At 41.3% G+C, this 27,270-nt stretch overlaps 2 protein-coding genes across 4 annotated transcripts; one reads left to right on the top strand and one right to left on the bottom strand.

Moving 5' to 3' along the window:
* Positions 1 to 757: 757 nt before the first annotated feature.
* On the bottom strand, positions 758 to 21,707 carry LOC116791314 (protein zyg-11 homolog B). Of its 3 annotated transcripts, none has more exons than XM_032697163.1 (15): positions 21,566 to 21,707; positions 19,310 to 19,431; positions 15,939 to 16,104; positions 12,883 to 13,637; positions 10,163 to 10,303; positions 8,767 to 8,943; positions 8,533 to 8,597; positions 7,825 to 7,924; positions 7,693 to 7,743; positions 6,906 to 7,067; positions 6,751 to 6,798; positions 5,932 to 6,129; positions 5,786 to 5,838; positions 5,070 to 5,167; positions 758 to 2,773 (listed from the first exon to the last, which is right to left on the bottom strand). In XM_032697163.1, exons 2-15 carry the CDS (start codon positions 19,340 to 19,342, stop codon positions 2,583 to 2,585), a joined length of 2,238 nt encoding a protein of 745 aa, XP_032553054.1. In that variant the 5' UTR covers positions 19,343 to 19,431; positions 21,566 to 21,707; the 3' UTR covers positions 758 to 2,582. The 3 variants fall into 3 exon arrangements, with proteins under 3 accessions (XP_032553054.1, XP_032553053.1, XP_032553055.1); XM_032697162.1 differs by lacking the exon at positions 21,566 to 21,707 and adding an exon at positions 20,791 to 21,174; XM_032697164.1 differs by lacking the exon at positions 19,310 to 19,431.
* Positions 21,708 to 24,867: 3,160 nt separating this feature from the next.
* Positions 24,868 to 26,897, top strand: LOC116791249 (cytochrome c oxidase assembly factor 7). Its single transcript, XM_032697059.1, has 3 exons — positions 24,868 to 25,084; positions 25,155 to 25,295; positions 26,296 to 26,897. The coding sequence occupies exons 1-3, from the start codon at positions 24,979 to 24,981 to the stop codon at positions 26,742 to 26,744; spliced, it is 696 nt and encodes a 231-aa protein (XP_032552950.1). The 5' UTR covers positions 24,868 to 24,978; the 3' UTR covers positions 26,745 to 26,897.
* Positions 26,898 to 27,270: the final 373 nt, after the last annotated feature.

The raw sequence follows: 27,270 nt of genomic DNA, 5'->3' as shown, positions 1-27,270 counted from the left end.
CTGCATCCAAACACTGTTAGGAAAAACAAACACCGAAGAGAAAGACAACTTAGAAAGTGCTTACTTCCCTAGACTGGAGCTTTCAAGCAAAAGTAAATTAGGAAGCAAATGTGGGTTTAGTAAACATTTACAGGTTATCAAAATATACTTACTAAGTCTGGCTTACCACATTGGAACTGGCTGTCACTTCGTGCTATGATTGTCTCAAAGCAAACCACAGTTTCACTTGTTACTCAAACAATTCTGTGGGTGAGGTCACCTTAACAAATCACACACCTGCAAGTTTTCTATGTAAAGATCTGAAAAGATAAAGCAGAGTCGGGATCTTCAGCCTTCACAAAAGATGCTAGAAGTGGGATACAAGAGTTTAAAAGTTGCTTCCAGAATTATTGTACCCTGGCAGAAACTCCTGAAGCTGCACAGGAGTGTGAAGAGACCTTTCTGTAAGTGGCACATACAAATAAATTTAGTGGATTTATACCTTGTAGTAATTTATATTTTTCAGCTTGAAAGAATTCTGCTCACAGTTTGCCTGAAGTGTGGGAGAGCAAAAGAAAAAGGGTACAAAAAATCGTTCAGAATCTCTCTGCTTGCTGGTTGCAGAACTTCATGAAGTGACACGTCTTCCAGACCTGTGGCCTGGTGCCATTATCACCTGCACTTTGTGCTGCAGGGAGTAGTACTTTTTTTTCTGCACAGTTTTAGTTAAGATGCTTCAGCAAGTTCTCCTATTATTAGGAAAAAACAGTACTGTAAGGAGAGTTGTCATCTTTATTTTAAAATTTTATAGCAATTGATTTATATTTATTCTATTAACACCAATTTTGACAAGTTTTGCGTTCCACTTCATGTAATGGAAACTCTATACAAGTCCCATAGCAGACATCTCAGAAGGGTGAGGGGTAAAAGCTTGTAGGCTGTTTTTAATTTTTATACCACCTTCATAATTCAAAGCTACAGCCAGTTGAATTTCTGTCTGAATTGAGAAAACTGTACATAGCCAGATACACACATGAAATTATAGCCAAATTATACTTTTGTACAAAAAACAATGAGAAAACACTGATTAAATTACTGGATGAGCACCTTTTGAAGTTGCTGAAATACACAATGTTATTGAAGATTAGAGGTGATATTTTTATTTGAAGGATGGGAGCTGGGAGAAGGAAGGAGTTAAAAATAGTAAAATATGGTCATCATGAAGAAGCCATCCCTGCTCATGAGCTACCAAACCTAAGTTTTCTTTTTAAACTCAATTCCCAAGTATTTACAGAAGTATCTCTGAATATCAATCAGTGGCCGTGGAACTACACAGACTAAGCAGATAAACAAAAACAATACCTGAAATTAAATTGAATTTGAATGGACATGCAGTTTGCTTCCATCACTTGCATTGTATCAGGCATCTGTATGCTGTGCAATATGTTTCATTGGACACATCATTTGTAACCCATAGGTAACCAAGAAAGGAACAAGTTGTTACAATTAGCATCTTCATGTAAAATTTCACACTCCACAAAACAATGCCATTGACACGGGGTTTACATAGAACACTGGGTGTATTTTACACTCACTGCCATGACTTGGAAATATAATTCACTGCACAATACTGACTGAATATTTACAGAAAACGAGAGCAATCATTAGTCTCTTATAAATAAGGTGACCAAATATCCTGGGCCTCTGATGAGTACATGCAATCCCCTTCACGATGAAGTCAAGTCAGTATTTTGCTCTAATGAGCCTTCTCCTTTCCCTATTCCCAAGTATTCTAAAAACAAAAGGTATCACACACAACTAAGAGTAGTCACACAACAGCAAAACTCCCTTCTTGTTATAAAGTTTAAAATCTCAAACTTAGTTCATCCTTTTAGTACTGTTTCATTTTAGTCCTGTTTCTACTGCTTTACTTGAGTGGGTTTCCCCTTTCCCTGAACATGGTGTGGTCCCCACCTTGCTAAGAGCAGGGAGGACTCTGGAGAAATGAACTGCAAAAAGGCATTGTTCCAGCAGTAAGGAAAACAAAAGAACATGGCTTGCAGGCAAAAGGAAAAGGAAGCTGAAGACCTCATTTGTGTCTAGAAGGGTTATGAGACAATGGACATTTTGGTCGCCTTAGTTACAAGTCTCACTGTAACCTGCATGCACGGACTTGTGGTTTAGTCTGTAGGAGTGTTGGATCTCACAACCACACACAGTTCTATTCAAACACCAAACTGGTGAACAGTGTTATGAAGAGCAATCACAGGGATGGAATAACTTTTTCTCCCAGGAGTCACAAAACAGGATATTCCTTCAAGTCTTGTTTTCAGATGTGCATATTGATCTGTACAAGTCCCATCTCCTGGCAGGCAGCACTAACCCCACCTTATGACCAGCTCAAGCCTGACCCTTGACAAGTCACACACGTGGTTGCCATCAAAGCCGATGTTCAGCAAAGGTTTCCACACATGGTTTTGGGTACCACAGTTACTGGCAAATCACTTTAATGGTGACCAATATATTACAAATTACTCCAACTACACACACATCAGAAGGGATTATTACAGAGACAATACTTTACACTCCTCTACCTGCAGCTTTCAGTTTGGTTTGGTCTGTTGCTGTTTCCTACACGGTGGGGGTCTCCCGTGACGCATAATGTTTTTTTCTAAACTGTCCAGGATGGCAATGGCAATCCTTTGGACATGGGGATCAGTCTGGACGTTTTCCTTGATGTTGTACAAATGCTGTAAACCACCTTCTTCAATTAACATGCTGCAGTATCTGGCAGCTGTAACGAGATTATAAAAAGGGAATTAAAAACCCAATTATCTAGGGTAAAGGTAGCAGATACTGTAAACACTGATTCAAATCCATTTTTGTCTCCAGGCAACATTTAGGACACTCCCTAAAGTGTCCACAGAAGTGCACTGGTACTTAAGCAAGTGAAAACGCAACAAGAGTTACTTGGACAGGACTCAGATTGTAATGAGGTCTGTTACCAAGCCTGTCTCAGCTGACTGGAAAGTGCCCTGTAATGTGCACAGGATTCTCTCTTTCCTCCACCTCCTCTGCAGGCATTTTAAGTGCACACATACAGACATAAGAAACAGGAATAAGAAGTACTGTAGTGTCTACGAGTATCCAGGTAAAAGTAGTACCTTTGCCAAAAACCTCAGTACAGAACAGTTACCAAAAAATGGTGTCAGATATACCACACCATTTGTACAGGCTTGTGGAATGAATACTAACTAATTCCTTCAAATACACTTTGCCAAATGCTATTGATGGTGGCCTTTAACTAGCAACAAGTTGCTACAAGTGCCTTTCCAGGGTTTCTTCCATTTTCATTGTTGATTTCAAAAAGTTGAAATTGCACCTCCAGCAGCTCTGGTGTCACTGAGAGCAGGGAAGAACTATAAAAAGAGCTGCGTGGTGAATGTAATGTGCAGGCTCCAGGGGTTGTTATGGAAAGGTCAGGATGACTGTAATGCAACCCACAGGCCTCAGCCAGGCCCAACTTCCCCATTCATCTCCATGATGCAACACCGGAGTTGTTTAAGTGCTGACATTCAGCATTTCACTGGGGATCAAATTTACTGCAGTGTTACTAATATTTTAGTAAAGTTAGCTCACTGAGGGGAATATGATATAGGCAAACAGCAAAAGGAGAAAAATAAACAAGAAAAAATTTAAAAAAACCCATTAATTCCAGATTACTTTCCAGCCTCATCTATAAGAGCGGGTCAAAATAAAATGCATCTCCTCTCCAGGAGAAAAAGCCTCCTTGGAGCCAAGCACCAACAGCTGAAGATTTTCCCCCAAAATAAATCTACATATTTCAGAATTAAACACATTTTCCCTCAGAGTAGGTTATTACATTTGCTACCAACATTTGGCTTCTCTGCAACTTTGTGCAGAAGCTTCTGGCATCAACTACCATCAGAACTAAACTTCAGGAACTGCCTTGATCTCAAATCAGGAGTATGCCAATACAAACCCCTGTGGCATGTTGAAAGCTCAGAGGTTAGGGCAGCACAAAATAAACACTACAAATAAATAGAACAAATAGGACAGTACCAAGTTAACAGGACTAAAGGACAGAGAGAAATGACAGGGTCTTAATCAAAATCTGTTATCCAGAGTCTGACCAGTAAAACAGCTCTGTCAGAACAGTCCTTCTTCAACAGGAAGAGCCCTCTCAGATTTCTGGGCAGCACCCTGGGAACAGTAGCTCATTATATTTATGAGCTCTATAAAGAGCAGCAAACAGTATTCTGTGTGCAGTTATATATTTTGCCATCTTATTGGTTAGTCCTGAACAGATGCCTTATCACTGCAGAAATAGTGATTTATGCGACAGGGATAAACAAGCCTAGATATATTGCTATCAAGATTAAAAACTGGCACAGAAAACACTTTTAATACTTTAGAGGAAAGCTGCTTTATATACACACATTCATGTCAAAAATTTATGTCAAAAAAACAACCAAAAAACCCAGCATTAAAAGCCAGGAACGTTTGTCCACTCTTACATTTAGATATGGTTGGGAGATTTATTTCCTTTCCCAACACTTTTATCAAATGCTCTCAAATCATTTTACAAACTAGACATTGGTGTTCCCATTTTGTAGACGGGAAGGATGGATTAAGGAATTGACCTTTCTGTCCCAGCAAGTTACTGCAAAAGGCGATTAGGGCAGGATTACCCAGCATTTCTGTTCCCACAGTGAGACCCTGACACCTGCTATGGTCATTGTTCTTAACTTAAAAGAAATCTGTTGCCCATTACTAATAGTTACATTTCTGAATAAAAACACCTGTGCAAGCAAAAAATGTAGTTAATCTTAATACATCCACATTTTGGAATTAATATTATGCACCTAACAGTAAAATTCTAGTAAATAAAAAGGACGTAAGGAACTTTTACTACTTTCTTTTTCTGCCCCATTTAGTCAAGGCCCAAATGTATCTTCTCCACAGGATTAGGAGTGAATATCTGAGGAATTCTTATTTTTTTCCCACTTTGTGCTAGTGAGTATGTTAAGAAATAAGAATTTGAAGGGTAATATGATCTCAATACATACGATTTTTGCTGCAGACGTGCTGCATGGCCCACACTGCCCATAACTGGACACCAGGTGTCATGAAACAGCCAAGTAGTGGAAAAAACGGATTGAAAGACCTATTAAAACAAAGAGGAGAGAAACAGCTACTTGCTTTGCTATTAGATATCATTACTTCAGAGGTGACGTTGTCTGCTCATTCAGCTATAGGTTAACTGGGAAAGACACTGATCAAGACACTTGCCTGCTGCATCTAAAACTCTAGTTGAAGGCAGTTATTAGCAAAAATCAGACATAGTGGATATGTTATGCATTTACCATAAGATCTGGGTGCCTCCTGCTCCTTAAAAATAGGAGTAAAAACAGTGGAAAATGTAAGTATTAGATCTCCAGCAATTATCTAATTGTATCTAATTTTTGGCCTTAAGTTTCTTACCTAGGACAGACAGCACTGACATGGTGTGAGCCAAGATAACCTTACTAGTTAATCTTTGTGTCTAAGTTTTTTAGGCCTGCAGCTGAATACCTTTAACAGAAAAGCAGCATATTTTTATTTTACAGGAGTCCTTAACCTTCTTTGGTCACAAAGGGAAAATTAGCCCACTGCATATTTTTAGCCAATAGGTGTTTTTCCACTGGATGAAACCATGTCTGACTGGCAGCTCACTCTGCTTTGGGAACAAGTTTTAAATCTAGTTGAGTTTATTTTCCAAACTCTAGATCAAGACAGTAGTTACCTGTAAGCCACCATCTCACATTCTGGGGTTGGCCAATTCAAAATGGCAGAATGCTGCAAAACACAGAACCGAGAACACTGACTGTTAAATACAAACATTGAAAAAAATCTAAGAGAGTATGACAAAATTCACCATCATTTCTGTACCAGCTGCTCAAGGAGAGACGTCCTCTGGCTGCGACTCAATGTCCAGGCCTGCTCTCCCCGAGATATCAAGTGAGCAATAATCCCTGCTGCAAAGTAGCTGACTTCCACCTCCACACTGTGCAACAATTTACTGATGTGGTCTATAAAGTCCTTCCACATCAATTCAGAATGGAGTTCTTTAACTTCAGCTATGTTGTTCTGGAAGGGGAAAAAACAAAAAAAAAAAAAAGAGAGAGAATATCAACAGAAAGAATATAGTGTGAGGGAGATAAACATGAACTTCAGCTACATTGTGTCAGTAAACACCTGGATGAGATCTTCATACATCCAGGTGACCACCACATGCCAAAATACTACTTTTGCTTTTGAAAATTCTTCCAGTCTAGTGCAGGAATATGTCTTAAAACAAACAGGTTTTCTCATAAAGTAATTTTAGGCCATTAACATGCAGATTACACTAAATCAAAGGCTGATTTTAACATTCTAAAAAAACAATTTCAGGAAACTTCAGAGTGCACAATTTTGAATTCCACTGACTATCAATCTACTTTTTACATTTGGACTCACATGAAGCCTCACTCACTGTACTTTCTTAAAAGTACTCCTTTTATTTACTGTAAACATCAAATTTCAATATAACTTTTGAAGAATTCATAAAACAGTCCAAAAATGTGTCAATTGTGAATAACACATACTATAAAAATTAAAGAAGAACATAAAAATATAATGGAATTTTTCAGATTAACATAGGGTTAAAAAAAACCCTTTCAAAATTAATATTTAGAAGTATGTATTTCAGATTTTTCTTTTTCGTCTCACCAAAAGTCCAAGAACTTTCTGTTGGATGGATGATTCAGATGGAAAAGACTGTAGAAAAAAAGAGACAAACAACAGGTAACCATTTATGTTATTATTGAAACCATATTAATTAGAACCCTGTGTTGACAATCCACCACCACCACTGCACTCCTCACCTCTAAGACTCTCATGAAAAGTTCTAGCCCTTGATTTTCAATAAAGTGCCGACATGTTGTTGGAGATTCATCAGTGAGGTTCCAAAGTGCACTCAGTGTGAACTTGAGGGTGGTATCTACAAGATTCTGATTTGTTTTCTGTTTAACTATTTGTAGAAGTTGCTGGAAAAATAAAAATCAAAAAATCCCAGTTATGACTGTGTATTGAAATATGTACTGGCTCCTCTGCTTCTTCTGCACCAACCAGGGTAATCCACAGTGGCATTTACATGCAGAGTAAAGATCTACGTGTTTAGGGTCAAATTATACAAAATAAAACAACTATTAAATTTTCTCCTTTGAACATGGTTGCCTTCTAAAGGAATTCCTTTGTTTTCACAGTAATTACACGTGTAGCACCACTATGGATGGCACAAAGCCACCCACAGAACTCTGCACCCCACACAAACATTGACTGCATGAAGCATTTGCTTCAAACATTCTCCCTCTGAGCATATTTCACCTGACACAATGGATTTCAAATCAAGAGAAGCCTTGCTGTTTCACTTTGTATTAATTGTGTCAAGTTTTTCCACATTAGTTCCTTTTCATCTCTGCTAATACGTCTCCTGGCTCTGCTATCACCTCTAACAAAATCTCTAGGCTTTTCCCTTCTAAAGAACTTTCACATGAACACAAGTCAGAACTTTAAGAACAGATTATCTCCTTATGTTAATTTTGTATCTCAGGAATACTGGTAGCAGGAAGAGCTGGAGAGGATGGGATATCAGGGAAGTATCTGACTTACCCTAACAATGAAGAGTTCTGCACCAAGTTGAGCTGTTTGCTCTGTTGAAAGCTGTAAACAAACAAAACCATATCAACAATTTTTTAGACTTTAGAAATACTATCCTATCATCTCAAAGCTTAAATTTCATACCTTTGCAGCAAGAATGGAAATTATGGCTACAGCCATCCTTTGCATGTTTTGATCTTCATGATTACACAGCCACTGCATAACAAGTTTGGCTGCTTCAAACCTGGAAGTTAAAAATAAAATTAATTTTCAGAAGTCTTAGTAAAAGAAAGATGTGCATAGACAACAGAAACTGGAAGAAGAATGCCCCATACCAAAAAAAGTAGAAATACAGTCAAATTGCAGGTATTCCATGAGCCTCTGCCAGCTTTGAGCTGTTTGCTTAGCCTCTCTTATTTCTAATTATATATTAAAGTATATAGGAACTGCTTCCAAAGAAGGAGGAAAAATTTGGCACAATCTTCTGAAACATCAGGTCAACACACTTGAAAGCATCTGGACAAAATATTTAAGTAGAAAAATGACTTCAAAAAGCAATCCCATAGAAATGCCCAGAAAAATCCTGACTTCTGTTACATGCCATCAGTGACAGACTCATCCAGCTGAAGTAAAAAATACCTGTATACCAAAGGATTTTTTCAGACCTATATTCAGTGGTATATGTTTGGGTCCACAGGCCTAAAATAACATAGGCCAGGTAAATTCAGCACAATGGAATGATTTAATCTGACCAAAACTGAGACCAGAAACAAAGCTTCCGAAGGAACAGACGAAGAAAAATATTCTGCAATCCTACATTTAACATAATTTTAACTGACACATAAAACTTGCCTGTTAAAGGGAACATCCTGAAGGATTCTGTCACTGCATAGTGAAAGAAGGCAATTCTTTTGCAGCTGAGAAATGAAACAGAATTCCTTCATCAGAAACATAGCTATTTCAGAATATTTTCTTACTATGAATCATTAAACATATTTCCATGAGGTCATGAGACGTAGAAAAGCCTTTTGTTAAGATCCACGAGACAGAGAATCCTACAGGAAACAAAGGAATTTTGTCTTTTACCTGTTGATGGTTTGGGAAGTGCTCCATGGCCTTCAGGAGCAAGTGAGTGACGTCGGCCAGAAGCCGCACGGGCATTCCCGCTGCCAAGTCCTGCTTGGTCAGGTTAAACACACACGCACTGGCTGCCAGCTGCACGGGCAAGTTCAGGGGGTGATTCCTCATCCCAATCACCACCAGCTGAAATACAAGAGTTTTGCCCACCTCAGTTACTTACACATTTGCACACAGATCCCAAGAACAACCTGCTGCTGCTCGAGGCCACAGCACTGACTCCCAGCACCCAATTTTTTGCCTCCCTGTCACTTCAGTGAGAAATCCATCTGGTGGGATTTAAATTCTCAGGAGGAACATTTCCTTCTGTTCAGTGATTCAAAGCCGACAACTTCTAGTGCTCCAAGTCCTTTTGCACAGCTTGCAGCAAGCTCTCAAAAGAGAGGCTGCATGGAATGGAAGAAATTCCTAGAAAGATCCAGGGTTTGCTTTACACACTGGGCTGAAATCACCAAAGCCTTTCAGAGGTGAATGAGGTAGGACAGAATGTCTGCAGTGCAATGGTAACAATGTGGTGGCTTGTTTGGTGATGAGCAATTTCAAATCACATCCTCAGCTGCTAGGTCAGAACAGATTCCTTGCAGCTCCTTCCTGAATTGTTTTTGGCTAGGTATGTTGACTGTGAACCCACCTAGGAATACCTTTCTTGTTGATTATTTATGGACAAAGTCTTTTTGATATTGAGGCCAGCAAGTTCAAGGCTACCTGTTCAACACCAAAGAGGACAGGAAAAACAAAAATCATGTGTCCTACTGATACCTCTTTTTACCACAGCAAAAATTAACCATTTCTGGTGTTCCAGACATGGAAAGCCAATGCCTAGAATGGATTTCTAAGGAAGTTTCTAGGCTCCAAAACAGAGCCCAATATAGAACACTAACGACATTTACTCACTTGCTGTCATACTGGAAGGTGACAGTAGAGAAAATTGTCACTTATTATTACTTATTACTTATTATTACTGTTTGTGAGCATCAGCAGGAGGCACAGTTCTGTCTGGTGAATGAGACTAGACAGACCTTTGATTTGATCCAATTATGTTCTACTGACAGAATTCAGCATATAAAGAAAACTTCATCTCATATTAAAAGTTACGTGAAAAAATTAATTTAGATACTATACATTAGTCCAGATCCACTTTACCTGATATAAAATGCTACAGGGCATCTTCTACATCACCACTGTTTAAAGAGTTCTTTAATTTTTATCTAACATTACAATTTTAATCTCAACAAACAGAACCGAAAATGTAAAAGCCGATAAAATAACTTATACCAAGATTCTGGGGGTGAGCTCAGTTTAAGAAACAATGCAGGACAATCATCAAAACCATATTATTTTTTACCTTTAAAATTTCAGGCTTTGTTTTTTCCATGACGTGTGTCAGGCTGAATAAATGAAAAAGCGCTTCTCTCACAAAGAAGGCCCGTTCACTGTAACGCTTCAGTGCTTCAGAAATCTGAGTTTCATTTGCTTCTCCTGACACCTGTGAGCACAGAAATAATCTTTAGTTCAAGATGTCATCATTTTACTTTAAAAACTTGGTTGGCAAGAAGTGCAAAGCTGCAGTTTCAAAGGCAATGATATTTTGGATTGCTTTAACTTTGGATAATCCAGAACTATACAATCAGCAAACATTCTCCATAAAGAAGTCACGTTGTAAGCCAAAATTAGGCCTCAGTCATGTCTTTAAGCAGAACTGTATGAAACCATTAAGTAAAAGTAGCACTTCACACCTACCAAAAGCTGTGTATGATGCCCCAAATGCCTACAAGCACTGTTTGTAACTGAATGCTCTGTCACTGCAGCTGATAAACTGATGTGGTTTAGCTGTAATTTTTTCGCCCTGGTTCTAGTTCCAGCAAAAATAAAAACAAAAAAAAAAAAATCCGTTCTTTATCTGCATCAAGTTTCTTATAAACTGTATCTGTAGCAAAGGCTTTCCAGCACCATAGCAGAGAACTAACTCATGCTCCCTGCAAAAGAAGTAATTCTTAAAACCAGACTTGAAATACATGTGAAAACCAAACAATGAACTAAGTTGGGCAAAGACTGCATTAGAAGCTGAGCTATCGACTAGCATGAGCTTTAAGTTCAGAATATTAAATCAGCAACTGGCTGCAATTTTTTTCACTGCCCAGTCTGCTATATTCTCTATTTAACTATATTTTTTCTATTTATAACTGTAAGTTGTATAACTGTGGATGGTTTGTTCCTCAGTCCTACTATTTAATGAACCATTGCTGCAATCACTGTTTTTTACAATTCCTAGGGCAGCATGCAGAACTTGTTCTCCTGAACACATCACACACAGGAAAGCAAATGTTTGTAGATTAAAGTGTCACATTCTGTATGTCCTGTATTGAACAGAGACATATTTTTTTAAACTTGTGAGATCAGAAATATATTACAGCCTAGAGAGAACTGAAAACATCTTGGATTTTGTTTTATATTCTCTACTGATTAGAACAGGGCAATCATATTTACTGACATGTTCTGCAGCCAATTATACCCCACATGAAGTATTTCCACTTGGCTTCATGTTCTTAACTATAATATCTGCCTGGTGTTCATAATCAAATTTCACTGGACTGCTGTAAAGACAGTAATATTTTGCCTCTGCTGTTTCCATGAGTGCAGTGTCCTGTTTATTCTTTAGTAATATCTAGACTAAGCAGTTGAATATTTCAGTAGAGTTACTAATGAATTCAGGTCACCAAAAAAAAAAAAAAAGGGAAAAAAAGGAAATAAAACCAATCACACTACAGTCTCTTCTTGACAACTATGTCTTAAAAAAAGAAAAATAAAATGCAAACTGCTTTTTGTTAACTACACTGCTACAAGTCCATTGGGATTTTCACATTACTAGAACCTTCTCCTTTCCTGCGCTTTCACAGCACAGACAATTCTCTGAAGCATGTATTCTAAATAGGAGGATTACACTGAATTATTTTATAACAAACATGAGGTATAACTTCCTGATGCTGTACGTCATCACACCAAAGGGGAATTTGCTTTCTCTGACCAGCCATTTCAACATTCATACACTTTGCTCTCACTGTGACAACTAAGTCCTCAAGAGACCTGACCAAATTTCAAATGTCTCAGGGAAGAAAAAAATTAAATTGTGCAGCTGTTGTTCCACTTGCCTATAACAAGAGCATTCTGAATTTTAAAACTGAAGCGCAAAACACAGCTTGGACAGGAGACAGACTAAACTATGGACACATTATGCACTCTTCCTCATTCCCTCTGCAGTTTCCATCATCCTCATGGCACAGCAGCAAACAAAACTCAGAGTTAAAGATGATATACCACTGACTTGCCTAAAATATATCTTTCTTTCTTCATTAATTCTGACCCCTTCATAGTAGGGACAGGACAGGCTCATTCTCCAATAAGTGCATCCATATTCTACAGAACAGGGAATGATGTCTTGTTGCCTGGCACTAAAAGATAAATAAATGCACTTCAGTAAACACTGTCTCACCCTAAGGGACTAAGGAATTCAGGATTTGTTCAAGAAGGGGAAGTTGTTCATCCTAAGTAATTCCTTCTTATATGTTCATCACCAAAAGACCTTTCAAGGTGGGTAGAAATATTGTAACAGGAAATAGCAGTGGTGGTGGTGGTAAGAGCAGCTGAGTTATTCAGTTTTACTGTATCTGCTGTGTTAATCATGAACTGCTCAAAGCTTATGCAAATTGTACTTCCACCTCTTACACACTGAGTTATGAGAGACACTGTGCTGGGATCCAGAGAATATTATTCCACTAAATGACTTCAGACTAGACAAAGCTCAGCTCTCTTAGGTATGTTAAATCAGGATCTAAGGTTCCCTGAAAAGAACACAGATACTTCTTATAATAATAGTATTACGAAAATTTAGCAGTTTGTGTCAGAATTAAGCAGGAATTTGACATAAAGTCAGTAATTACAATTAACAGCTAAAAAAGTGAACCTACAGTCTCCTCCTGAAACACCCACATACATTTGTTACACATGATTAGTTCTATTTTTCCTGTACATCACAATTTTTCAGTGAAATTAATTCCCCCACTTAACCTTTAGGTTCCCTTCTCCCGTCAGGAATTCCGAGTAGCCGGCGTCGGTGGCGAGCAGTCCCACAAACTGCATGGTGGGTCTCTGCTGGATGAACGCTTCCACAGCTTTGTCTGTCACGTGTTTTCTGCCAGAAATGTCCAATGACACAAGGTTGGGCAGGATATCCTTCTGTTCCAGCAAACGAAGGGCTATGTCCGATGTGAACTGTTTGTCGTCGGAGATATCGAGGTGGTTCAGGTATTTCAGTTCTCTAATAACGTCCAGGATCTGGGTCGTGGTCATTTTCAAGCATTTCAGGTGGTGCATGGTCAAAGACTTGAGCCGGTCCTTGCAGGTGAGGAGCGCCGTGATGTCAGTGACGGAGGTGTTGGATATATCCAGGCTTTCCAGCCTCGGGAGCGACGCGACATCTGCCAAGTCCTCGTTGTAGAACAGCACGTTGGTGATGCTCAAGGCGCGCAGCCCGGAGAGCTGGCTGAAACACCTCTCGTACGGGTCTTCCAGGGAAAGAGTCAGTGAGTTCAGCACAAGGCATTGCAGGTTCTGCTGGATCCATTTGTTGCTGCCCAGTCCACTTATAATGTCTGTGATTGTTATGTCTGCGTTCACCCCCGTGGCATCCAGTTCCACCAGCTTGTGATGGCAGAACGCTTTCCGGAAGGCCACGGCCGAGATTTTGGCTTTCCGGATACAAGCCCGTTTCAAACGCATCTGGTTCCCTCGGAAGATCCCCACAGTCCCATCGTTCAGAAGCCCTGTTGGAAAACAGCATCAGCGTTTGGCTCCGGTGTTACAGAACACCACTGTTATTTTAAGGAGTCAAAGGGTCAGCAAAGAAAATTAGTTACAAGGGAGTTTCAGGTTTAAGAATAGGATAGATATATTAAGGAGTAGTATGTACACATCACCTGTTTGGTTCAGAACATGGAACATGCAATAAATAAAACATGGATATGATTCAAAAACAATCCCACTGCTGCTGTATCTTTTGGATTTTCTCCTCGAACTTGTTAGAAGTTGTGCTAAAACCAGAATTTCAAAATTTCTGAGTATAATTCTTCCCTGGCCATAGGTCTATTAACCTCAAGATTGCACCACCTATCAATGACCTGATCTCATCTTGCTTTAACTGAATAATTTAGCATTTGACTGAATTCATAAGTAGGATCAATACACTAAATTAAGCTAATCAAGTTCTATACATCCCTCAGGAAGAAGGTAGGAGTGTTGCTCAGAAACAAGCTGAATGTGAGAAAGAAACCTAAGAAGTGATTCAAAGAGGAGAAAGAGGAGGGTAAGGAAAGGGTGAGAAGGAGAGAAAGACAGAGATGTAAAAAGGAAAATGAAACAATCCTTTTTTGAAATTATTATCTTTTTACTCTGCAGAAAGGAGAATGCATAAGGAGCCTTTTCTTGCAACATGCAGGCAACATCCTAACTGAAACAATACATTGAGTTCCCTGCATGGAACTACCCAAAATGCATTGAATATACCATGGTGTCTTATCAACAGCAGTTTTACTGCTTTATAAAAAGCCACTAGAAGAGTACAGTTGCACAACTCTGCACACAAAAGGAGTAGGAAGAACATGTCCTTCTGGTTTCACTCTACAGCGTTATAATGTCAGCACTCCTGGTTTTTAACCTCCTATCTTCACACATATTTAACACAGAAAGCAAAATAAAAATGCATTATATATGAAAAATAACATCATTGCCACTACAGTCTGGATTTAAGTCATGAGCTAGTAATTGCCTCTGTGAAAAGTCAAATTAATGTTAAGATTTGCAGGCTTTTCTAAAGAGCAAACTGTTTGGGCATTTCTGATGTAGTAGTCAGGACATTCCTCTTTTGCTGGCAAAGCAAAAACATGGCGTGAAACAACAGGTACCAAGCAGAAAAAGTAAAAGTAATAAATATAATAATAGTTTGGTTCAAGCATCACCAAATTACTTCTCCATTTTTGCTCATCTTTTCATCTAAGGATTGAGGCTCTCTCACTGGCCCTCCTTGACCTGTTTACCCTGCCATGCATGTTTTTCCATCCTGCCTTCCATGTGTTTGTGACATTTTGGTATCTGGAACTGTCCTCCTCACTGGTAATAAGTTTCTGGTAATTCAGTTTTCTTGAATCTGATTTCTTGGAACTACTCTAAAGAATTACTTATCAGAAAGCAAAGTATATTAAAGATTAATTTTTTTTTTTAGCTTGTCTTTTTTTAGGACCGTTCCTTCTGTTATTTCTGACCAGAAAACCAGTATTTGCACAGTAAGACCCAATCAAATCTGCATCTATAGGATAGGGCACTTGATGTGTGTACAGGAATTTTTGTAGTGTCATGTCTCATCTTTTACCAAAAGTCTCCAGGATCTCCAGGAATGGGTCCTCCTGCCTCTTCTCTAGTGTAATCTACACATTCAATTTTTCATAGTAAGAAGCTTTATTGGCACAAATTTTCCTTTATCATGCCTAAAGTAAGTGAACAAGGGCAGCCCTCTCCTCAGAGATGTGCTGACAGGGAACATGACAGGCCAGTACACCACATGTTAGAAACACCACAAGGTGCTTATACCACTCTTGACACTGTCTGCTTTTGAGCAAACAATTCCACTTCAACAAAAGTGACCAAAGAGATGAGAAACTATTTTTAAGAATCACAAGGTTATTTTCTAGTTTAATTGTAAGGGCACACAGTAAAGAAAATTGCATTGCTCTGTGAGAGATACTGGAATATTTGAGTGTTGTGAGAAGCAGTAGAATCAAATATTTGGTTTTTTTCTGAAGTGACTAAAGAAGATTAAAGAGTGTTCAATTAAAGGAACATTAAAATCATAAAGGCAAGACAAAGGACCTATTTAGAACTATCTACACGGCAACGCAGAATTCTGCTGAAACTGTGGAAAACCAAAAAATAACAAAAATTCTCTATTAAGAGATTAATGAACACAGCTTAAACAGCTGCAACAGCAGATTCTACCAGAAAGTACACCAGAGCTGCAGTGTCACATTCCAGTAGAATATTTTCACTGCTGCCCCACAAATAACTGTTTTTACCATGAAATGCCATCGTCTGCAGCAGTCGATCAGCCACCTCTTGAGGAAACATCCCTGGCTCCTGCAAGCACAGTGTCCCATCTTGCCTTTCTGTGCAGAACTTCTCTAGGTTGGCAGTCAGGAAATTCAAACAGATATCAAGTAAAGAATAAGGAGAAGCTTCCTCCTGTCATACACAAAACACAATGAAACAAAGGAGATTTAGTCAAATCACTCTGTCTGGTCTATGAATCTCCCATTACTCTGTAATGTTCCTTTTCGTGTCTGGTAAATATTACAAAAGGAGATGTGTCCCACAGAGCCAGGCAAAGGCAGGTCACACAATAAACAACTGGCCCAACTGCTGGGAGCCTCCTTCTCCAGTCACCCCAGAACCACATCCAGTCAGGTTTGCTGGGCTTGAACCCTGCCTGTGTTCCCACAGGAAGAAATGTAATTGCTGAAAAACAATTCTAATTTATTAAGTCTACTGGAAATTTATCATTCATGACAGACTGAAAGAAGATTTTAAAATCAAATTTTACTCCTGGATTTAAGTTATTTCCTTTAATCTTTCATTTAAGTCAACCCATATTAGAAGTCTACTACCAACCTACATTAGAAATGCAGATAAATTTCATATATTGCAGATAAATTTCCTATATATAAGAGCCATTTTTCATACTGAAAAGGGCAGCTAGAGATTCAGATCAAAAAAGGAAACTCAAAAAGAACTGGTTTAATTCCAAATCTTGTGCAGCAATAAAGTAATACCTATTACAGTAGTTCTGTTCCTCCTTTTTACACTGTGCCTGGAAATCACCTCTAGCAAAACCCTGGGTATAAAGGACAAGGCAGAATATAAACCTGACCTTCTCCTTCAGAGTTTGAGGTTGTACACTGATACATGAAAGTCTCAAATGGTTTTTCTATTCCATGTCTAATAATAACCCACTGTTTTCAGGCACACAGATTAATCAACATAAAGAGTGACTTGCAGCACTGTGAATCATCCCCAGCACCACACAAAAGGAGGCCGAGTGACTGGTACATACTCCCCCAGACAATATTGAAAATAACAGCATCAACCGGTGCCAGATCTCATCTGCAGCAAAAATTGGAGCTTCCCTTTTATACTGAAAGTTCTGGATAATTTCACCTTTCTTTCCCAGCTCATTTAACTTCTCTTGCTTCATTTGCCTAATATGCTCATCACAGAAGTACAGAAATATATAAAAGGTTACCTAGAAGAAATATAAATAAGTTTACAGAGATAAGTCTTCTAAGATAAGGTGCACATATTTGAAGACTGGGAGGTACCACATTAGAGCAAAGATGGAATGGAACTTATCTTTAATGAATCATTTATTGACAACAATGAGAGACTGCAATTGAATAGCTCCTGAAGACTTAAGTACAGGCTTTGGAACTAAAACCTTGAAATTATTCAAATGTAAGCTCTTTCTGCAGCTTTTGACATTCAACTTCCAACTCCTTTGTCTCAATTTTGCTAGGTATTTAAGTTTTTTAAGCTTAATTATTACATTTTTTTGTTACTGAAACGGGAGTTCCTTTGTGATGCAGCTTGCTCACATTACCAGAAAACAGTACTTCTGGCTGCCTCCAGTCCTAAATTGGTAAGGAAAGGAAGGACAAAATTTGGAACTCTGAGTGCCTTCTGTTTTTTTGTAATGTGCAACAACACCTGAGATACTTCTAAAGAGAAAAAAGCCAACTGGTTATTATAAGTACATTTTTAAAGGAAATGGGAAAATTTTCTTTTTAACTTGAAATCAATACATACACCCAGGATTTGTATGACAGCTGATGATTCAAACCAAAATCAGAATCCTTACTCAGAGGTACATGAAAATCATTCCCACCAAAGCAAAGACATCCTTGTCTCCCATCAGCTCTTGTATTTCTACTTGGATGCTCAGATGTGACAAACCCAGAATCCTGGCTCTCCTCATTCCTTCTGGCACCGTTCCACCATTTCTGCCAGAAAAGCTGAAACACTTTTATCTATCAGTGAGCAAACTCCAAAGAGAATTTTTAGCCCTGCAGATAGGCCACTAGCAGATGACTCAGAAAACTATTTTTTTCAACCAGTACCTCTAAGTGGCCAATCTGTCATTTAAAAATAACGTTTGGATTTTTATGTAATCACTTTAGAAGTTCATACAGGGCATCTCCAGGCAATAAAGGAACAAACCCCAGAAGGAGGGATCAATTACCCTTGCAAACAACACAGTACCATTTCTATTAACTCCACTTGTCCAGGTTGTAGGAGTCATTTGTAATGTTTCTTCAACTTCCTACCCAAAGGCTGAGGAAACAGCCCTAACAAAGGCTCCTGAGGTAACCTGGGCAGAGGTACAATGTTTTTATCTGTATCTAATAAAGTACTTTGGCAAGCACCATAAAAACAATATCCTAGACTGCTTGCTACTGCAATTGCAGCTTGAACTCAGCCTGTAAACATTTTATGTGAGCTGGTGGCTCAGCTTCCCTTTACCTAAAGAGAATATTGCCCAGTTAAAGCTGTATTTAGGCTCTCAGAAGGTCAGAATTTAAGTGGTTCCTTCCTTTAGCTGAGCTTTTTAATGTCAGCTTGAAAACAAACCTGCCATTTGTTTTCAGCTCACTTCACATTCTGGTTCTAATACTCTAATGAGAGACCATAAATGTGTGTCAACCACAGCATAGCATTTAAATTTAAATTTTTTTAAAATTTAATAAAGAATCCAGTGGTATTTGAGTAGAACTTTCATTATGCTATTTTACTTTTTCATAGCCCTCTTAATTTTCTGATACTTTCATTAAAACTCACAGTTTCTTTCATCCTATGATATTAATTAAGCAGGCAGGAAACAAATATAAAATTAAATTCCACAAAACACAAAATTATGGAAGCCTGGGTGCCTTCATTAGCTAAAACATATATTGTAGGAGTAATGTGACACATCCAAATCCAGTTAGCTTATGGAATAGCACAAAAAGGAGAACAACTGCATTTAAATGGGCTTTTTAAGGCTTATTAAAATTATTAAAAAAAAACAACAAAAAACCACCACATTTTAAGTGCTTAATATAACCAAGGCAAACCAAAAGTGTCCAGGGGGACAGTAAACTGCCTGGTTACTGGCCTTTGACAGTAATCCAATCCTGGGGAACTGAAATGCAAAACCCACTTCAACATGATGTTACCAGCTCAGCTTCGAGCTCACACCAGGGCAGCTGGAAAGGTTTTCACAAAGAACATTATCCTCCAACACTTTCTCCTCAAAACCCCTTGAATTGACTTTAAATACCACTAAAATATATTCAACATATATTTCAAAATGCAGTTGAAGAGGAAAAAAAGAGCTTGAGGGGACATATTAGAGTACCTGGAATAAGTTAGAGAATCTTAAGCCCAACATTATGCCTAGATTAACTGGCTGAGTGTGTCAAAACAAAATGCTGTTCCTTTGGGGAAGCACCACCAAGCAAGCACCTGCTTATACAGTACCTAAAAAAAATAAGAAACAGGTTTAACTGATGTTTTCTGTCAGTAATTACAATCTAACTTTTCAAAAAAAGTAAATTCCACTGTTGTGTGGCCCTTTTTCACTATATGTGTTGTGATCCTTCCAACTCCAGCCTGAAAGATGCAGCTCCCTATGGCTCTGTGTGCCAGACTCATTACAAACCAAAGGGGTTTTTCTTTTCATAAGTAGTTTTTTGTTTTGGTTGGTTCTTTTTCCCCCTCAGCAAACCAGCAATATACCACTGGAAGAGAAACAGCAATTGCAGCTCTAGCAGTACCATGTTTATGATGCACTCCCTGATTTTTATACCTAACTCAGTATGGCAAACCTCAAACGTGTAAGGTCTCTGTTATGTTTGTGGCAGTTCCTTCTCTCAAAATATTAGCAGGGAAATAAGAGATAACTTAGAGCCTCAGCCTTTGGTGTGGGATGTATCATGTTTCTCTTTTCCACCTCTCCACAGTCCCAAAATTTTACTTACTTTCTTAAAATGAGCATTCTTAAAATGATTAAGAAATAGGAACTCAGGCAACAGCCATCAAAGTTCTTCTGAGTGCTAATAAAGGAAAGGCAGTGAAAAATAAACAGCTCCATGATTTACGTTACTAAGAAAGCTTTATGATTATCCTATTTAAATTGAATTAAATGAAATAAAACAGATGCAGGCAATTCGTTAACCAGACTCAAGGAAGGATTATGCTCAAAACTCAAATTTAACATAAACCATTCTGGCACAACAAGTGCAATTGAAGTTGCTAGTGATACAAAGTCAGCAGAGATCACGAGAGGTCTAAAATTAAATACTGCCACATCAGAACGACATAATAAGGCCATGTATTTCAAGATTAGTATGAAGAACTTCAAATACAAGTTCAGTTAGAAATGACTGGAGAAAAGAACCTGAGTGGTTTGCTGAAGCACAAGAAAATAACACGAAGCAGCCAAAGAAGGTGTCAGGAGAAGCATCAAAAAAAATAGGGAAGGATTAGGTCATTTTCAAGACACTTGAGTATCTCACAGGGCTATTTGGGTTAAGCGATACCTGAATCATTTGAGCTTAAACATAACAGCTCCTAGAATGCTCTGGGGGGAAAAAAGCATGTTGGGAATAGGAAATAAACCCTGTTTTCCTTAGCCTAGCAGATCAAAAGGTGAGAGATACGAATGCTGCCTATAAATACACCACAGTGAATACAAACTATAAGAGGGGGAAAAGCCATTAAGGAGAAGCACAGTGCCAGCACAGCAACAAAGGTGCATTAAAACGGTCAGTACATAGTCAAACAATTAAGTTCTGCCCTAGTTCACTGATTAGAATAGCAGGTACAAAAAGTACCTACTTTAAAAATAACGATAAATAAATTTATTAGGGGATTGCCTGAAATTAGGCTTTTAACGACAAAGGATGAGACCAGATCGCCCAGGAAGGTCCTGCTAGTCCTTTAGAAGTAAATATGCACACTCATGTCTGGAGCAGAGAAGCAATTCGACCAGCTCCCATATGTTCTGCTCCGGCCTGTCTGGAGCAGGGAAAGGCTGTTCCTTTGGCAGCTCCGAGCTGGGAGAGCCCAGCAAGGCCCAAGCTTCCTCCTGTGTGGACAAAGCAATTCCCGAGGTGCTGTCGGAGGGCTGGAGGAGGCACGGAGGCCGGGCCGGGCAGTGGTGCCCTCACGCCGAGGGGCCCTGCCCGCGCTCCGCCGTGAGGGGCGGTCAGGGCGGCGAGCCCGGCCCGGCCATCCCCGCGCTCACGGCGCCGCGGGGACACCGGGGCGCACCGGGCAGGGCTCGGACCTCCCTCCCGTCCGCCGGGTCCGACCGCCCTTTTACATAACGGGTGGCGGCGCCGCGGTTACACAACGGCGGGGCTGCCCCGGCCCGGCTCGCGGTACCGGCGTGAGGGACGGCAAGGGGTCCCCCCGGGTCGCCTCAGCCCCTCAGCGCCGCCGCCATGGCAGCCCCTTCCCCCCGGGTCACCTCTGCTCCCTCCGCCGGGTCCGGCACCCCGAGGCTGCGGACACGCAGCCTCCCCACCTCTTTTCCTCTTTCCCTACCTCCTTGCCTCCCTCCCTCCTTCCCTCCCTGCCCGCCACCGCCAGCCCCTCATCGCCCCCTCACCATCGCGGCGCTGGGTGCCGCCGGCGAGCGCCCAGCCAGCCGGTCCCGACGCTGGGCTCCTGCTCTTTCCTTTTTTTTTTTTCTTCTTCTCTCCTCCCTCCCTTCCCCGGTGTTTACCTCCCCGACCTGGAAGTGAATGTGCCTGAGCCGGCCGGGACGCGACGCCAAGCCCGCCTCCCTTAAAGGGGCTGCGCCGGCACAGCTTTGTGGGGTGCCGCGAGAGCGGAGCTTCTCCAAGGCTCGAAGTGTGAGGAGAAGGGGCCATTGCTCAGCAAAACACATCGGCCTCGCTGGTTACTTGTGTGCGGGGGACCTTCCTGCCGCCTGGTTGCTCTGGGTTTGGAGCCAGGATTCGGGAACACCGAGGCACCAGGAGTGCCCGGGCTGGAGCAGGTGAGCAGCAGCTCCCTGTGTCTGGGGACCTCTCACAGCCGTGAACCGGCGTCACTTCTTGCTTCGTGCTCACGAGCCTCTGAAATTTAAGTGTTTCCTGAACGAACTAGTTTATTCTGGTAATATGAATAGTAGCCTGCACCACTACAATCGCTTTTGCCATCTACTTCGGAGAGGAGTTTTGCCATAAGGAATAAACTATTACAAACAAAGTAATTTCAGGATTCAGGTATAGTAGTAGTGAGGAAAACCTGTCTCCCAACTAATACGTACTACAATGTATTGCTTGTAAGGGGAATAGAGTTATTTTTTGTTTCAGGATACAAAGTAGAGAGTAATACAAGTACCTGACCAAATAAAATTAATTTATAAAGAGTTTACTCTTGAAGAAATGCTGATTCTACCTACAGAAGCTTTGGATAACTGTTGTTTGCAAACCAGCAAGACACATAAATATATATTAAGGTATAATTGCTAAAATAGCTTACATTTCTGTCATTACAAGATGACAAAATATTCTACAAATATTATGAAGCACAGTTTTGCCTGTTTAAGGACTACATAACGAGGGTCAGTTATAGTCCCAATTCTTTAGATTAGGGTGTTGATGTATGGCCAGTCTTCGCGAACGAAGATTTGGGAAGGGTCTTTGCCCTTCGAGCCTGCGCAGTGGATTTTTTAGGTGAGACACAGTGTGCGCTGAGCTGAGCCCACCCTTTAATCCTAAGGTTCATCTGCCGGGGCCGAGCAAGCTTGGACGGTGGCAGTGAGGTCCTCAGGACGTAGGTTTGTTTAGAGTGACCTTCTCTTAGATGGATGGCCTTACAGGGCTAACGAGCTCCATCTACCCGGGGGACTCCTCTGACCGGGACCCGAACCTCTGGTGGTCTAGTGGTTAGGATGCGGCGCTTTCACCGCCGCGGCCCGGGTGTTGATGTAGAGAAAATAAATTATGTACTCTAGATCCGACAAGAACAGAATTAAGAGCCTCCAAGTTCTGAATTTAACTTAAAAATCTAATCTCCTTAGAAGAAATAATTTATATAATTATGAACACAGAAATTAGCTTAGATTAGGAAGGAGCTGGTCTTATTATCCTTGGTCTATTATGAGTTTCATCCACTTCCTAAATGCCTTTACAAACTTCCAGGCTGTTCTTTTGATACCTATTAACAAATTCACTGATTCACACCCAACTTCTGTACAGATGTCACCTTCTCTTTCTCATTCCATATGGATTTATGATAGAAACTATTTTCCTTTCTCCTGTCTGGGCTCAGACAGGGAAAACTTTGAAGTGACAGACTGATCCCCTGCTCCCGGTGCCAGTTCTTGGCCCGCCCCGCTGTACTTGGGAATCCTCTCTGTCACTCCATTCCTAGTTTGGAGAGGCCGTATGGCTGAGTTGGCACTGGCTCAACATCCGCATCAGAAACTGCAAAGGCAAAATCCCAGCAGGAGCAGACTCTTCAAGGACATAAACCAACAAACTCAAGGAATTTCTAGTGACTCTGTGCAAACTGGAATGTTTTTCAAAGATGTTTTTTTAAAGAAACAATATTTCTGGTACAAAATCAGTTCATTTTCCAAAGGCCCTCTCCAGAACACAAGCTTCCCACAGTCTCCAATCGCAGCCAGCATGGACCAAACAATGTGTATCTTCTTACTTGTGTTCTCTAGTGGGTTTGGGTCAATACATTTTGAACACAAGATTTTAGCTTCCTATGGAAAATGTGTTTTAACTGCAATCCAAATTTAGAGCAGTCTGAAAACTTTTAGGGAAATACTTTAGAAGCCGTAACTGGCGTTTCAGCCATGTGCCCAGCTGGGTTTGCTGCCAGGCTGGCTGATGATGGTTGGTCACAATTAGCTACAGCCCTTAATAAACGATTGGGCTTTTTCCTATGGGACCCTCCACACAGCATTTAACTGAGTTTTATTTATCCCAAAAACTTGGCAAGCCGGTCTTATCCTACTGAAATAATTTGGGACAAAGCATTTGCAAATATTCTCTGTAATTCATTTTAACTCAAGCGTACTTTCACATTAATTTTAACTCTAAGCAATTCAGCACATAAATTTCTAATGTGCTGCTTTACAGAAAATTCGGTTTGTGCTCAAAACTGCTGGAATTGGATAGTGTGCCATGTTTTGTGTAAGTATTCTAATATCACATTCGGGTTAAGTTCATCCATAGTGTTGTCAGTGCCCATCTCTGGAAGTGTTCAAGGACAGGTTAGATGGGGCTTGGAGCAACCTGGCCCAGTGGAAGATGTCCCTGCCCATGGCAGGGGGTGGAACGAGATGAGCTTTAAGGTCCCTTCCCACCCAAACCTTTTTGTGATTCTCGGATCACTGGAGAACCAAGGTTTGATGTGTAAGTGCTTACCAGTCCCTGAGTGTTTTTAGCGCCCCTGACGCTGCCAGCTCAGAGACACTCGGTGTCAGGTTCCAGCTCTTCCAAGAGCACCTCCAAGAGCTTTTGTGGCACCACAGAAAGGGGCGGTGGCTCAGAACAGTCTCTCGCCGCAACTCCTCCGTTCTGAGTTGGAAATTATGGAGCTGTTAATCCAGACAAAAGCGTGCGGGAGGCAAATGGGGGAATGGGGGAAGCAACCGTGACTCGTAAGCCATGCAGAGCTCATTAATGTACATAGTCTCGATTGTCTCAGTCTCAGACACGTCTCAACTTGTGGATTGGAGTCTTCCGAATCAGACCTCGGGAATACGCATCCAGTGGTGCAAAACTCTGAGAGTAAAATACTAACAGCGTGCTATCGCTTAAAGCTGCTGAACTGTCAGAGTTCCCGGCGAGCGCGGCAGGCAGCGGTGATGGGAGGAGCTGTGGGGGAATGGCCGGTCGAGGAAGGAGCAGGGGGAGTGGCCGGGGAAGGGGCGGGAGGAGAAGGAGCGGGGGGAGTGGCCGGAGGAGCGGCCGGGGAAGGGGCGGCCCCGGTTCCGCACGGAGCGCTCGTTCCTCGCGGGAGCGGCCCCGCGATCTCCCGTGCCCTGGCGCCGTCATGGCCGGGTTCATCAACTTCGCGGACGAGGAGGAGGTGCGGGCGTACCTGGAGAACCTGCACGTGGAGTACAGCTACCAGTGCTTCAAGGAGAAGGACCCGGACGGTAAGGGCCCCGCCGCCCCCCGCTCCCGGCGGGCCCGGCGGGAGCTCAGCCCCTGTGCCGTGCCCCGCAGGCTGCCAGCGCTTCGCGGACTACCTGGACACCATCAAGAAGGACTTCGCGGCCGCGGCGCGGGTGATGCGCGACAACTGCGAGGAGCACGGGCACAGCGAGAGCTGCTACAAGCTGGGGGCCTACCAGGCCCTCGGCAAAGGTGGGCCGGGGGGGGGGGAATCTTGCTTTTGTAAAGGTGCCTAGCGCCTGGAGTCAGAGAATTGAATCACCAAGGTTGGAAGAGGCCTTTAGGATCATCAAGTCCAACCGTTCATCCAGCACTGCCACTGTAACCCCTTATCCACATCACCCGGCGCCTCATCCAGACACCTCTTAAACACCTCCAGGGATGGCGACTCCTCCACCTCCCTGTATCAATACCTGACCACCTATTCCAATACCCGACCCCCCGAATGTCATCCTGACCTTGAAGGAGCCCCTGTCCCGCCCCTTTCATGGTCACCTCATAAAAGCAGGGGAAGGGTGGAAACCTGTAAATTGCTTCCTTCTGAAGTATCAGCTGTAGGTTAACCACGTGTATTATTTTTTTATAATTACATCTGTATAAGTGGTAAGTATAGCCAGGGCTCAATGTTGCAGTGTGTTCAGTTCTTAAGATTTGGATTTCTTCTCTTTTAGAGAAAGTAAGAAAGTCACAGACTGGTAACCCTGCTTACCTAGGTAGCCCCCGAGTCTGCCCAAAATGTATTTGCTGGTACAGTAATGGGAAGCAGTTAAATGAGTGGAACATCTTCCAAATGACAATACTAGTAAGGAACAATATTTGTACTGTAGCTCAAAACTAGTAACAGTCTCAGTGCATGTGTAGGTATACTGGCAAAATAATATTTGCCTCGTGTAAGTAAGAAACCCATGGATATAGTAGTGGAAAGAGTGTTTTGTTGATTTGGCTTATTTTTTGGTCACAGGTGCTGTTGTGATTACTTATGAGTGGAGGAAAGTTTCCTAAGTCAAAGACATTGCAAAACCTTTGTCACTGAGCCAATGGTGGTGTCTCTGAAGTCCTAAATGTTGACTGTGGTATCTAAAGAGAGGGATGCTCTATTTCCGGTGGGAAGGGAAGCATGCTGCAAAGCAGAGAGGCCTCCTATCTGTTTTAGCATGTCCTTACTGAAATGTTTTGGTTTCTTGGCTGACAGGTGGACTTGAACCAGATTTGAAAGCTGCCTACAAGTCTTTCCTGAAGTCATGTGAGAAAGGTGGGAAGAAGTCAGTGAATGCCTGTCACAACGTCGGGCTGTTGGCCCACGATGGGAGAGTGAACGATGACAAACCTGACCCCGTGGTCGCTAGAGACTATTACACAAAAGCCTGTGATGGCAATTTTGCTGCCAGCTGCTTCAACCTGGGTGTGATATACCTGCAGGGGGCACCTGGGGTCCCCAAGGACATGGGCCGTGCCCTGAAGTACTCACTGAAAGGGTGTGAGCTGGGGCACATGTGGGCCTGTGCCAACGCCAGTCGCATGTACAAACTGGGAGATGGCGTGGAAAAGAATGATGCTAAGGCAGAGGATCTGAAAAACAGGGCAAAACAGCTGCATAAAGAACAGAAAGAAGCTTCGAGTTCTTTAGTGTTTGGGCAGTAATGTTAGTTGCAGTTATTAAGACTGCAGTTTTATTAAATGGCAAGTGAAATTATTTAAATTGTGAGCATACAGTTTTCACTTAAATAAATATCCTGTATTTGGATATGCAAATAAACTTATATTTTTTTGAATGCAATAAATGACTAACTCTCCCGTGCCTTTCTACATTTTTGAATATGTGAGTTCTTTAAGTGTATTGATCAGATACATTCTCTTTTTTAAGGAAGTTGAAAGCTGGCCTTTTGGAAGTTTGTCCCCATGGTGTCAAGTACAGAGGCTCTCTCCTGTGTCCAGTGCTTCAGATCCGAGGCTTGTGCTCAGACCAGTTGTAACACACACAAAAATAACAGTTGCAGTCAGAACTGTGCCATCTCCCACACAAGCACTTGTGGAACAAGGATAGCTGCACACTTAGGTGAGCTGCTCTAAGGCAGGGATACTCAGCTGTAATTCCATAGGCTTAGACCAATTCCTAGCTCCTTCACTTATCTCCTTCACTTGCCAGCTGGTTTGTGACTGTGTGCCT

This window comes from Chiroxiphia lanceolata, chromosome 9 (assembly GCF_009829145.1).
Source record: "Chiroxiphia lanceolata isolate bChiLan1 chromosome 9, bChiLan1.pri, whole genome shotgun sequence".
Lineage (NCBI taxonomy): Eukaryota > Metazoa > Chordata > Aves > Passeriformes > Pipridae > Chiroxiphia > Chiroxiphia lanceolata.
This window is presented reverse-complemented; position numbering and strand designations above follow the sequence as displayed.